Source organism: Larimichthys crocea, unplaced genomic scaffold, assembly GCF_000972845.2.
Source record: "Larimichthys crocea isolate SSNF unplaced genomic scaffold, L_crocea_2.0 scaffold307, whole genome shotgun sequence".
Classification (NCBI taxonomy): domain Eukaryota; kingdom Metazoa; phylum Chordata; class Actinopteri; family Sciaenidae; genus Larimichthys; species Larimichthys crocea.
In genome coordinates this window covers 132,105-145,508 of record NW_020854047.1, presented here as the reverse complement: position 1 = coordinate 145,508, position 13,404 = coordinate 132,105, and the positions used below count along the sequence as shown (strand labels likewise).

Sequence of the window (13,404 nt, the reverse complement as noted above, 5' to 3'; positions counted from 1 at the left end):
GTTCATGTTCTGCATGGATCAGGAGTCCAGTTCCACCGTGAGACAGAAATCTGTCCTCAGTGTTTTTTCGTTTTAATTTCCAGCAGGCAGAAATGTGACGTTTGTCACTTCTGCATATCAAAGCTGAGTCTGTCTGGCTAAAAAACAAAAACTCATGTCTGTAATTTTTGCAAATCAAAATAACAAATGGCTGGCTGAGTGTCTGACTGACTGACAGGCAACGCTGGAAAATATTCAGAGTTCAGCTTTGTGTGTTCAGCCCATGAATGCAGACAGACGAGCAATCACACACATCCCAGCACAAATGACTTTCAGTCTGTAATGACTTTGACACTGTACGCAGGAGAATGCTGATGATTTTCCCCTGTGTGTGTGTGTGTGTGTGTGTGTGTGTGTGTGTGTAGGAGGCCACCACCAAGACACCAAAGTTCGTGTAAACATCAAAGTGAAAGACGTGAACGACAACCCGCCGGAGTTTGGGAACGACAGAGAGATCCACATGTGTGAATCTGTCCCCCTGGGGAAGGTACGTCTGACCGTGTGTGTGTGTCAGAGTGTGTGTTAGAGTGTGTGTCAGAGTGTGTGTTAGAGTGTGTACGTGTGCGTGCATGTGACTCGAGATATACAGTAAGTGTACGATTCAACTTTTCCCTGAGCTCTAGTGTTAAAAAAACAAACGGGAATAAATTGTAATATAGAATCGTGTACGTAAGAACGTACGTAAGAAAATGCATTGGGAGCACTGCTGCACAGGTAAATTACCTCAAATGCTTAAAAATGTGACACCAAAACCAGAAAGGCGTGGAAATAAACGGAAAACTACCATTCGACTGAATCAGAGAATAGCCAAAGTGGCAAAGACTCGGCTCCAGGGAGATCAAGGAAGGTCTAAAGTTACCTGTGAGTACTGTAACGATTAGAAGATGCTTATGTGAAGCGAAGCTATCGACAAGACGCCCCCGCAAAGTCCCGTTGTTGCAAAAACGACGTGTGCTGAAGCGGTTACGAACATTCCTCCAAACACTGAATTCAAGCTGAATTCACCGTGAAGCAGTGAAACATATTTATCACATGCCAGGGATCACGGACCAGTTTGGATCCATCAGAATACTTGAAGAGGTCATGTTGACTTATGTCGAAGAGGGTATGCCCTGAAAACGGGTGTTTGTAAGCGAGCAGACCAACAAGATTAACGTTATGGAGAGACCAGCCCAATCCACCGAACTTTAATCTGATAGAAAACTTCAAAAATGCCTCTGAGGCAACAGCAAGAAATGCAGAGGAATCCTGGCATGTAGTCCAGGATGGTCAGGGTGGGGGAATATGTATTCACAGGTGCCACAGGTTGGTTGCAGTTCTCAGAAACAGAGGTTATATTCCGATGGACACCTCCTCGCCCTGATGTTGACGCATGCGTGTCCTATGGGACGATAAACAGTGTCTCACATGGACTTCCTGTCTGATTCAGGTTATTGAAACAGTGAGCGCGACGGACAAAGACGAGATGTCCCACAGACAACACTTCACGTTCAGCCTGGCTCCAGAAGTCGCCAACAACCACAACTTCTCCCTCAAAGACAACAGAGGTAAGACGACCTCCAGAGGAGCTGCTTCTTTATTCCTTCTTCCAGCAGCCGTCCTCAGTGTTTCTTCTTCTGTGCTCTCTCTCTCTCCCCTCTTTCACTGAGATTAGATCAAAGCATAACCAGATGGAGGCGTACACTACCTTGTAGAAAGCAGCAGGTGCTCTGAATCACACACACACACACACACACACACACACACACACACACACGAGTCCTGCGGGCTGTATTAATTGCAGTGGGGTCTCTGTCCGTCTGTACATATATCTTAGGGGGCCGGCTGATTGAATTAAGTTCTGTGAGTGCTGGGAGAGAGACTGAGAGGAAGATAGAGCTCCAGCTGCAGGAGATTGAACATTAAAGTGAAAATGTGAATTATATGTTGAGCCGAGTTTCATGCAATCAACAGGGAGGGAGGTCTGGGATTCAAGGGGACCTGCTGGGTGCTGTAATAAAATCAGGAAGTCTATCTTTGACTCACTGGAGCAGCAGCAGAGAATCCCTGTGTGTGCACGAGCAGACGTTCACCACAACGTCACCACAATGTCACTACAACGTCACCACAACGTTCACCACAACGTTCACCACAACGTCACCAACACACAGTCACAATACCAAAAAACAAACAATAAAAGTTTGACTTTGAAAACAAAGGTGTCTAAAACTGTCTAAATCCTGGACGTAGTCTCCGTGACGTCCCCGCAGACTGTCTAAAACCTGGACGTAGTCTCTGTGACAGACAGCTGATCGATGGAGGGCAGAGTCAGATTCTGCTCCGAGCTCCGAGTTTATTACTTTTGTAAACGTTTGGGATTAAAAAGTGGATTTATCTTCTTAACCTGCAAGTAGAGGTGTAAACACACACACACACACACACACACACTTCATTTATATACTGAAATTTGGGAAGTTCTGAATTGTATCAAAAAACACTAATAGATAGACGGACAGATAAATAGGTAGGGGGTTCATCTCCACTCATGTCATCCCATCTGCCTGCAGACTCTCAGGTGCCACACACACACACACACACACACACACACACACACACACACCTGTCAGGGAGTTCTTGTGTTGGCAGGAGGCCGATAGCAACAGATGACATCAGAGAGAGCGTTGGGGTTTACCTCTGCTCTGTTTTCAGGTGACTTTTCTGTATCTCCTTTTCTTTCTGTTCTTTCCATTCACCTGCCATTCATTTGACCAGTGTGAGCTGTGTATGCTTCATGCTTCTCCACATTGTTAGTTTGTATATTTGTATTGAGGTGAGGCCTTGTTTGAACCCCACAGCAGCCAGGGTTATGGAAAGGGAACGGAGCCCCGACCCTGAAGGGGACTGGAGGTGCATGGTCCACCTTCATCCACCATTTGTGGTTGCAGGAGTGTTGGTACCTTAGAAACCCCAAATCACCTGGCAATATAAAATAAGATATGAAGGAGCTGAAAGCATCACAGCTCTCAGGGTAAAATGAAGGACTCGGCTCGTAATCAGATTGAAGCTGAGGGTTAATAAAGAGTGGTAGACCCCACAAGAACTTTATGTAAAGCTGTGATATCATTTTCCTCTCTGTGCAGTACTTCACCTTCCATATGCTTCACAGATCGCTCTGTAATGTGTTTTTAATGTAAATGTTAAAGACTGTTCACTCTGACGGAGCTCCGAGCCCGTCGTCTCTTCCTCTGCCTCCAATAAAGCTGACGTGACATCAGAAAACAATTGTTGGGATAGAGACAGAGCTAACCAGACCATGTCATAACAACAGCAACGCCGGCTTTTGATTACATTTCCTGGAGCCGCTTTTTAACACGAGTTTAATATCACCAACGTCACACCTCATTGCCTCTTGTACATGTGCGTGTGCAGTGATGAAGCTGAAGCTCTGATAAAAGTCTGAACACTTGTCTTTCCATCTGCTCCCTCTGCAGACAGCACAGCCAGCATCTACGTGCTCCGTAAGGGATTCAGCCGCGTGACGCAGGACGTTTACTTCCTTCCCATCGAGATCAACGACAACGGCTTCCCCGCCCTGAGCAGCACCAACACCCTGACCATCAGAGTCTGCTCCTGCGACAGTAAAAACAGCGTCCTCTCCTGTAACGTGGAGCCCTACGTCCTGCCGGCCGGTCTCAGCACCGGGGCGCTCATCGCTATACTGGCCTGTATCGTCATTCTGCTGGGTGAGGAGCTGAGAACATAAAAACAGGATGTAACAAAGATGTTCTACCTGCAGCTAGTGATGTATTTACAGAAACAGGCTGTCAGCTTGCTGCAATGAAACCAAACATGCCTGATATTTACTCAACGCTGATCCGGGGGAATCCAGTCCACCTACGTTAACGTCGTAATTGGAAATGCACTTGTTCATATCAGAGGTCCTGGAGTCAGGTGTGCATCAGCTGCTACACCGTCTCGGATAATCATTTAATTACTTTGTCGGATTTTTCCGCCTAACTATAAAAAAAGGAAAAAGGTTGCAGCTGGAGTTTACACTCCATCTGAACCACAGTACTAGAAAACTGAGAAGCTTTTCAGAAGCCTGCCATGTTGATAACCACCTGCAATTAAAATGGCATGTGTGTGTGTGTATAGCACAATACAATAATGATATTAATTAAACTGTCCAAGGTCTAATTACACTATCTCCCACAGTGCATACTAATTACCTAATGCTCGCTTTCCTCCTTATTCACGGAGATCGTGCGAGGGTAGTCATGTAATCACTACGTGCCAAACCATTTTTTTTAATTGTGTGTTTGTGTGTTCCTCTTCTGCAGCGATAGTGGTGTTGTTTGTCGCGCTGAGGCGTCAGAAGAAGGAGCCGCTGATCGTGTTCGAGGAGGAGGACATCAGGGAGAACATCATCACCTATGACGACGAGGGAGGCGGCGAGGAGGACACGGAAGCGTTCGACATCGCTACGCTGCAGGTATGAAGATGTTCTCATCTTCTACAACTTGTGAAAGTCTCGTTACAGCCTCGTCTGTTACATTTTAAAGCATGGTCCTCTCTTTCTAATCGTTCAGAACCCAGACGGTGCCAACGGTTTCCTGCCAAGAAAGGACATCAAACCAGAGCTCCAGTATCCCATCAGGCCCGGCAGCGGCCGCCCCGCAGCCAACAGCGTCGACGTTGACGACTTCATTAAGACTCGAATCGCAGAGGCCGACAGCGACCCGACCGCACCTCCTTACGACTCCATCCAGATCTACGGATACGAAGGCAGAGGATCATTGGCTGGGTCATTGAGTTCCCTCGAGTCTGTCACAACAGAGTCTGACTTGGATTATGACTATCTGCAGAGTTGGGGGCCGAGGTTTAAGAAGCTGGCAGATTTGTACGGGACCAAAGACTGCTCCATCCACGATGGGGACGACGGTGAAGACTCTTAACAGTGGTCTTACTGAGTGGACGCCCCCCGATTTCTGATTTATTGATTCCACGAGGATTCGTTAACTGAGGGTTAACGCTCCTCAACACCTTATTGTTACCACCTGATCAGTTCATGCCAATTTGTCGACGGACGTTAACAGCTCTGCCTCCCGTGGCGCCTCCCTGGTCCTCCAAGATGATTTGTTAATGAACACATAATGAACGCTTGGACTCAAAACGCTCCCAGCTTTTCCCCAAATCTCTCCTGTTCCCGTCTCCCACGTCTCTTTCCCGCTCTCTTTCTACAGACTGAGCATCGCCGGGCTGGGAGATTTGTTACGTCACCAGTTTGTCGGTTTGAAAGTAAATTGTTGAGGGGAAAAAAAATGTTGCTGTATGATCAAAATGACTTGCTTATAGCTAACTGTTTAGTTTATTAGAGGTTCTATATACTTTGTGGACTGGATTCACGTACTTCCTCTGCGGTTCCTGAGAGAAATGGGGGTAATATTTCCCTTTAGTTCTCTTTGTGGTGTGAAAGGACACAGAAAGAGAGGAAGAGAGAGACGAAAGCAAACCGAAAGAGAAAGTTGGTATGGGATTCAGCAACCGCCTGATGTTACGAACGAGAAATAAAAAGGTGATGAAGATTGTGTCGTAGGATCGAACAGTTGAAACAAAACTTTTTTTAAAAAATTCGCTGTTGTGTGTGCGTGCAGAATTCAGCCGGTCCTGTTGGTTTAGAAAGCGTGACAGACTCTGGGTTGTTGATACTCTGAAGGAGCTCGCAGCGTCTTCACAGTATGGTGGCCTTATAATAAATTAACAACAACTCCAGAGGTGAACACAACACGTGGAAACGGTAGAGACCGCTAGCTTCAGTAGCTACACACACATGGACTGAGTATCTGTGAACAAGCTCCATGAATACTTCTGTTTCTGTTTCCGACTCCCAAAAAGACTCAATTTGAAAACTGTGGATGATTCTTTGTTTTTCATTCGTCACTGCAGAGAAGACGTGAGAAAAGAAAAGTTGCCCTTCTTCCTCGCCCACCCTCCCCCCGTGTCCCTCCCATCAACAATCACTTCCCATATACCGAGTCCACCAATGAACGATCACTTCCGTCATTCAGAGTCCACCAATGATGATCAATCACGATGAGTAAAAACCTGTGAGCTCTAAAAATCGCCTTAAACTTAACGGACACTCTTGCAAACGCAGTGCATTCTCTTTTTTTTTTTTTTTTTTTTTTTTTTTTTTTTCTTTTTTGTAACTTGAAGTATATTCAGAAAGCAAACTATTCTCCATGTTAGGTATGTACAGAGCAAAAACGTGTGCAGACGTGTGATATATCACTTTGAGGATCCAACTTGCGCCTCGTGCACTCTTTTAAAACAGGATGTTGTTGCTGTTTCTGCCGGCGCGCTAAATGTCGACCCGGGAAAACGCGCGTTGTGTTTCCGTTTTCCACGACACTCCAGCTGACGTTGGCGGCGTGGGCGGCGGCGACGCCTGTTGTATCAACACGCGTCGCTATGGAAACATAAAAAATGTGCACATTGGAAAATAACACAAGGTGTGTTTTCTGAGCCGCATATACGAAGAGGCGGAAAGCAGAACATCCTTTTTAAGCGTGCAGATTCTTGTTCAATCTCTTTTTTAATGTTATTATATTATTATGATTATTATTGTTGTTTTTTATTATTATTATTATCATTATTATGACAATAATTGTTCTTTCTTTGGCTGCAGCTACACAGGAACAAATTCATGTTTAACTCTTTGCAGCTCTTACGGGTGTCTGAACTATTTTTGGGCAGCGATAAGAAACGTACTGCCAGAAGTTAAATGTAAGTTTTTGTTTTGAAGCTTGTGTGAACACAACCTCTCATTTTCTTTTGTTTCTGTTTCTTTTTTTATTTTCATGATTTGGCGTTTCTTCGTTCTTTCTCCCTGTTCAAGAGGAAAACTAGCAATCTGTGTTTGTTGCAGTGAGAGAACGCCTCGTTTTTATTCTCTGTCAAGTTTTATGGTACCGATTTGTACAATTTTAAAAGTTCTTATTTTAGTATACATGCAGAATATTCCAGTATTACAACAAAAAACATGTTAAGAAGATAAGATTAAAAAAAAAAAATGTTACAGCATCACACTTATATTTTCTGAACATTGTACTGTTGCTTTACTATGTGCTTCAATCTCCGAAGCGAAAAAAAACTTTGAAATAAATGCTCTTTTTATAAAACGATACGACACCGTGTGTGGGAATAAACTTTGTGTCAGCTTCAGGTACTTCACTGCGTACATTTATACTCAAAGGATACCGAGCTGGACAGAACGAAATCACAAGACCGTGCGGGAATGCATCCTATGAGGAACTCCCGGCATCTACAGCACGAGACGAGGGTGTGATTTAACGCTCGGAAACAACAATGGTGGTTAAAGAGGTTCACACAGATGCAGCTAGCACCAGTAGTTTAAGAAGTGAAGAGTATCTCTTCATTAAAGAAGAGAAAAGATGTTCTCACTCTTCTTGACTGTGTTATGTGGTTCAGATTGGTTGAAGTTCGCCTGTGACGGTTCATCCAGTTATCTGCAACTTCCCAGATGGTTCTGGGTAACAAACCACTCAGGGAAGCAGTGACAGTCAGGTGTACCCTGAGCAGTAAATATGGGAATGTTAACCCAATAAAATATTCACCTGTGGACCAGGTTCAATCAAGTATTCATGACTTCCACACTGGAAGAAGAAAAGCTGAAGCTACCAGTCTGAGTACGTGCTTTGTAATGCGTGAGCGCAATCCCACTGTGTAACTATGTTCAGCTGTACTCGAGTATTTCTTCTGATTACATTACTTCTGATCAGCCAGGTCCCCAGCAGCAGCTGATATCACTGACTAGTCCAACAGCAGTCAACGTTTCACCAAAATCAGGTGTCAGGCCAACGTGGTGCAGAGTGGAAATGAATCAACATGATTTGAAGTCTGTGAGTTTATGAGAAAAAAAAGTCACATAATGCTGCTTTTGAAAAGAAATTTAAACTTTCAGTCACGTCCGTCATAATGAAATGTCATGAGCAAACACAAAGTACACACACACACACACACACACACACACAGACAGATTTTATTCAGTCACTCCCAGGGGAGCATCGCAGAGAAAGGTCGGGCTGTGCCGTGAATCAACAACAAAAGAGGTGATATAGAAACAGACACAAAGAAAGAGAGGGAGGGATGGTGCATCACATCAGACCACGTTATACTGCTGAGAGATTTGAGTATTCTAATGTGCGAGCATGTGAGAATGTGACGCCTTACTAATTTTCTCATCCAGAATGAATTAAAGTATTTTGTGGAATTAAAAGCAGAACACAGCCTTCACAGTGAAGTCTGTAAAAACCTTCAATGACAAGTGAAAAATGCTCCACACAATCTCCCAAAGCCCAAATTTACATAATCAAGTTGCTTATTTTGTCTGACACACAGTCCAAAACCAGAAGATATTAAAAAAGCAAACAGTAACATTTATTTTCAGCTCGAGAAGAGGAAAATTCAAAACTATGCTGAGACAATGTAATGTAATAATACTGCACATGAACTGACAAAATATGAGAGATGTAAGGAGTGAAGAAAGATCGAGAGCAAAGGATGAAAAGGAGTAATCATTCGTGCCACCTGCTAACCGTGGTCCCACTGGGGGACAGCGAGGTGGAGGAGGGAGAGCTGAACTCCTGCACCTGACTGAAGATGTTCTGCCCAGTCCCACTGGGAGACAGAGAGAAGAGACAGAGGAGAAATCGAAGGAGGATCAATCGGAAAAAGACGAAGGCAAAGTGAACTATTGTTTGTGCCAGCTCGAGGTGAGAGAGGGGAAGGAAGGAGGACAGAGGAGACAGAGAGGAGACAGGATGCGTGAAGGAATGAAAGCAGAGGAGGACGAGAAGGGACGTGAACTTTTGCACCCGTCTGTGCAAACTTAGCATCTCCACCTGGGAGGAGGACACATGCCAAGACAAGGACAATCAAGTCTGGTTAACAGCTAATGGGCCAGGCTGTTACACCAAATACTGTCTTTGTAGTTTCAAGTGTGGCTTCGAAGTTTCCCTGATGCTACCTAAACATGGATATCACACTTAATATGTGATGCAGGCAGGATACTTTACAGTTTAACAATCTGATATAATAGATATATAATAGACTTATCTCTGGAGAAAAAAACACACAGTATATGCAGATACAGATATATCTAATATATATGGTGATAAACTAAAGTTCACTGTATATCCCAACTGTATGTACCAACACAGAAGGTACTACACTGTAAATAAACAGTAAGACTGTCATATTACAGTCAAAACCTTTATTCATTCACCTTATATTTATACTGAATAATGTAGTATTTTATATTAGAGACTGTTAATTATACAGTAAAACAACGTAATGTGTTTTACTGTCATTGTTTGGCAGTTTTTCACAATAAAATCTACAGATATATTAAAATATGGAATGAAACACCAACCTTAAATGAAAATCTTTTTACCATAATATTAGAAAAAGTTATATTTATCACAGTAAAATCCTGCCAGTTTTGGGGGGCGTTACCATAAAAACAACAGTTTTCTGCAGCCTCTGATACATGTTTGATACCTCGACACTCATTTCTTTTAGGTAGACTTCAGTCTGATTGGCCTCTCTGGTACTGTTTATAATTGTTTCAAATCTTATCGGAATTTTAAGTATGTGTGAATGTTCATTGAAAAGCTATAAAATATGTTGTGGTGTTCCTCAAGGTTCAATGTTAGGTCCTCGCCCGGTGCCACTTGGAATAAATATTCATATCTATGCTGATGACTATCTACTGTATTTATACATTTTAACATGTTTTTTACTTGTATTTGACTTTGTTTATCTATTTATTTATTATATTTATTATTTATTTATATTTTGTTTTAGTTACCTTGCCAAATTATTGTATTTGCTATACAAATAAAGTCTTGATTAATTGACTAATAGTTCCTCAACTCAAAATGAAAAATGATCATGATCATTCTGGATTTTCAAATTTAAGGAAGTAAAATAAGCGTTCTAACTATGTTCTCCACCCGCGTTTCTTTCTCTCACCTTCTGTGTGCAGGTTATTTTTGACACTGAGTGTGTCCTATTCTCCTTATTTAAATCCTTAAATACCTAAACTCCATTCAGGTCCACAGAATCTCATTAAAAGAGAGACAGAGTTTTTGTGTGTGACATACAGAGACTTCATTAGTATTCATGTCAAAAATGGACAATGTGGCGGTTTGGGCCTCATGTGAAGAACAAGCTGCTGTTTTGTCTCCGTGGTGATTCCAGTGTGTGTGTGTGTGTGTGTGTGTGTGTGTGTGTGTGTGTGTGTTTGTGTGTTTTGTTAGGTGAGGTTGCATCTCGTCCTTAAAGTTGGCCTGATACAAACCATGAGTAATAAAGTAGTAAAATGCCCTGAAGGCTTCAAATATCCAAAAAACAAACAAAAACAAAATGAATTGACTTAGATCAGTTTCCAATGTTTTCTGTTAAGAGATCCCCTGACACATTTTATGGATATTTATTATCATATCTGATATATCTGAGCCTCACGACCGCCTGTGAAGCTTTGCGAGTCCGATTGTGGCTCAGGCGCCTCAGATTGGGAAGCAGTGAGTTAGATCATGGCCACGGTAATAAACATGCCAAATGGTGATCAGTGCTGAGATGCAAATCCACAGTCACACAAACAGATGTGACACGTTAATGAGATGTAATGAACGAGTCAAAATCAATACCGCTGTGGGAGATGTGCCACAGTTTGACAGATTCACTGTATGTCACGGTGAAACATAGACCGGCTAACCGTGAGCACGGCACTTCATATGTTTAAGTGTCCTGTGATTAGCCCCAGCAGACAGACATGTTTGTTCCTCATGTGTGTTTGTTGTCAATTTCATATGTAAATAGGGACGTGCCACCCCCGGGACATGATTGGTGGAGCCCTAGCTTGTGATTGGCTGCAGCTGCAAACCACCTGATACATAAGGAGCCAAGTTGGCGGCCATCAGGAGGACAACCAGCACAACCCTTTGAGACTGGAAGTAGTCTTTGTTTGAAGAGCAGGGATGGACCACCATTTTTAATTGATCTTGTTTTCTCCTGTTTCGTTCCTTATGGAGGTCAGTCTATTGTCATTTGTTTTCTGAGGTAAGGGATTTATTTTCCAGCTTTGGCCTTGGTCCACCCTGAAGTTAATTATTACATTACATTACATTACATTGCATTTAGCAGACGCTTTTATCCAAAGCGACTTACAGTTAATACCGTTTAATTATAGTTGTTTGATCCCTGAGTCTTGTAAATAAATAATTTTCTTTTCTATAAACCTTGTTGTACGTGGCTACTTGGGACTCGGGGAAGATGGGGCCCTTTCTAGTTTATGATCTAGGCACCTCTAGACTGGGACGTAACTCATGTGCAGGGAAGCTTATTATCAGGGTCCAGCTGTAGAGGGGGACAAATGTTTGGTAGTGTTGTAGAGGAGGTCCTCTCTGAAGAGCTGGAGGTCTTCAGGAGGTTTGTGAAGGTAGAGAGGGACGCCCCTGGGGAACGGGGAACAACAGACGAGAAAAGTTTGGACTGTCGTTCATTGGAGGAGGTAACATATGTCTGTGTGAGGACGTCAACATTAATGGTTTGAATTTAATGCAGTGGAGCTCGATGAGAATACTTCATTACCAGGTGCATATGTGATCATGTTAGTATCCCTGCTGTTTTATATCTGACATCAACACGTTTGATTACATTCAAACAAGAAACTTTTTCTGATCCTGATGAAGGAATTGCTCGTATTTAATTGTCAGTTTTGTGTGTGTGTGTGTGTGTGTGTGTGTGTGATGTGTGATGAAAAAGTAATCCAAAGACTACGTGACAAATCACTTCCCCTGGGAGGAATAATTGCCATTTGGAGTTGAAGCTTAACAGCGTCTGTGTTGTTGTTCAGTTTGTTTCCTTTCTGCTATAATACCTTGTGCACTTGAGCATTGTGGGAAGAAACAGAGAAAGGCATGAGTCAGCAGTTTGAGAGACAGCAGACTGGGAGAAGAAAAGTCATTTGAAGTCGAACTCTTCAGCCTCAAACAAATCAGTTTCCAATTTCTACATTTAAAACTTCCCGGCTGAGCTTGAGGCCGACACGAGTAGATTTAGTTTCAGCCGAGGATCAAACGCAACGCGCAGAAATCTGATGGAATCGCGTTTGATTCATGTCGAGTCATAATTTGTAGCTTAACCAAAGAGAAAGCGTCGGTCTGACCTGCACTAATGTTCTATTAATACACAATCATCAAGGCTAAACAGTGCTGCAGATATGTGTTATCTGAGTCACCAGCTTCAAGCAGCCGCTGCCTTTTTATTTATTATTTTATTTATTTTTTGATATTTCTGTATCTGACAACCCTCCTGCTTTATCTCCGTTTGTTTTCTACTTTCTATCTGACTCACACTCGTCTTTTTTTTTCCCCGTCTCTCGCCGTCCGTGTCTCTCTTCACTTCTCTGTTAAGATAATTACAGTTCATTCTGTGTCAGTGTGTAGGGGGATCCCAGGCTGGCTGAAGCCTGATTAGTTTTTAATCATGAAGTGGCACTTGAGTAAACAGGGAAATATTCTCCTCGTCACTCCAGAGAGGAGAGACGTGTGCGCGAAAATAGTTTGTGTACAAGCCCGATGCTGGATGGATGGATGTCCTTGGGTGCACTGCAAACAGACAGACAGTAAGTTAATTAACCAGTCACGCAGCCAGTCGGTAATGCAGTTATTCATCCGGTTTGCCAGTGACTCTGTAAGTTGGTTAGATTCACGGGGAATGTGTTTTTGTATCAGCTGGATGTCCTTGAGTGAACCGCACCCCGTGCACACGCTAAATGAACCCATCTGCGAGTTAATTAGTGAAACAGAAAGTTAGTCAGACGATCCTGCACGGAGCAGGTCAGCTGCTTTGTCTGTCAGTCAGTCGTTGGGTTTGGCAGATCCGCTCATCTTTCAGCGTGAACCTTAAAATAACAGATGGTAGAACGAGGTGGTCGAATCTGACACAATCCAAAAAACCACAAGCCGTGTCATTATTACATCACACGGAGAAAACAACATTCAAACTTTTCAGATGTGTTGTGATCTCCTCATAAAGACGTCTTTGATTTATAGTCAGACTTCTTCAGTCATGACAAATACGCTTTTTAAACACAACGCACACGGTAACTGGAAAACTGCAGACGTGCCTTTACTTTGAAATCTCAAGCTGAAAAGAGGTATTAGAACGTTTTTGTCAACAAAAATCTGTTTTCAGAAGGAAAAGAGGAACATTTGAAAAAAAGAAGATGAATGAAAAAATGTATTACAACTTTCGTCTGCGAATAAAATCCAAATAATAACGTGAAAGACGGACAAA

General features: G+C 42.9%; 1 protein-coding gene across 1 annotated transcript in view; it reads left to right on the top strand.

Annotated features, from left to right (window-relative positions):
- cdh11 (cadherin 11, type 2, OB-cadherin (osteoblast)) overlaps positions 1 to 7,204 on the top strand; it is a 79,063-nt gene extending 71,859 nt beyond the window's left edge. The window contains exons 12-16 of the mRNA XM_027276117.1: positions 405 to 526; positions 1,469 to 1,586; positions 3,510 to 3,761; positions 4,359 to 4,510; positions 4,608 to 7,204. Of these exons, the coding sequence (XP_027131918.1) occupies positions 405 to 526; positions 1,469 to 1,586; positions 3,510 to 3,761; positions 4,359 to 4,510; positions 4,608 to 4,973 (1,010 nt within the window). The 3' untranslated portion in view covers positions 4,974 to 7,204. The remainder of the gene's footprint in view (positions 1 to 404; positions 527 to 1,468; positions 1,587 to 3,509; positions 3,762 to 4,358; positions 4,511 to 4,607) is intronic.
- Positions 7,205 to 13,404: the final 6,200 nt, after the last annotated feature.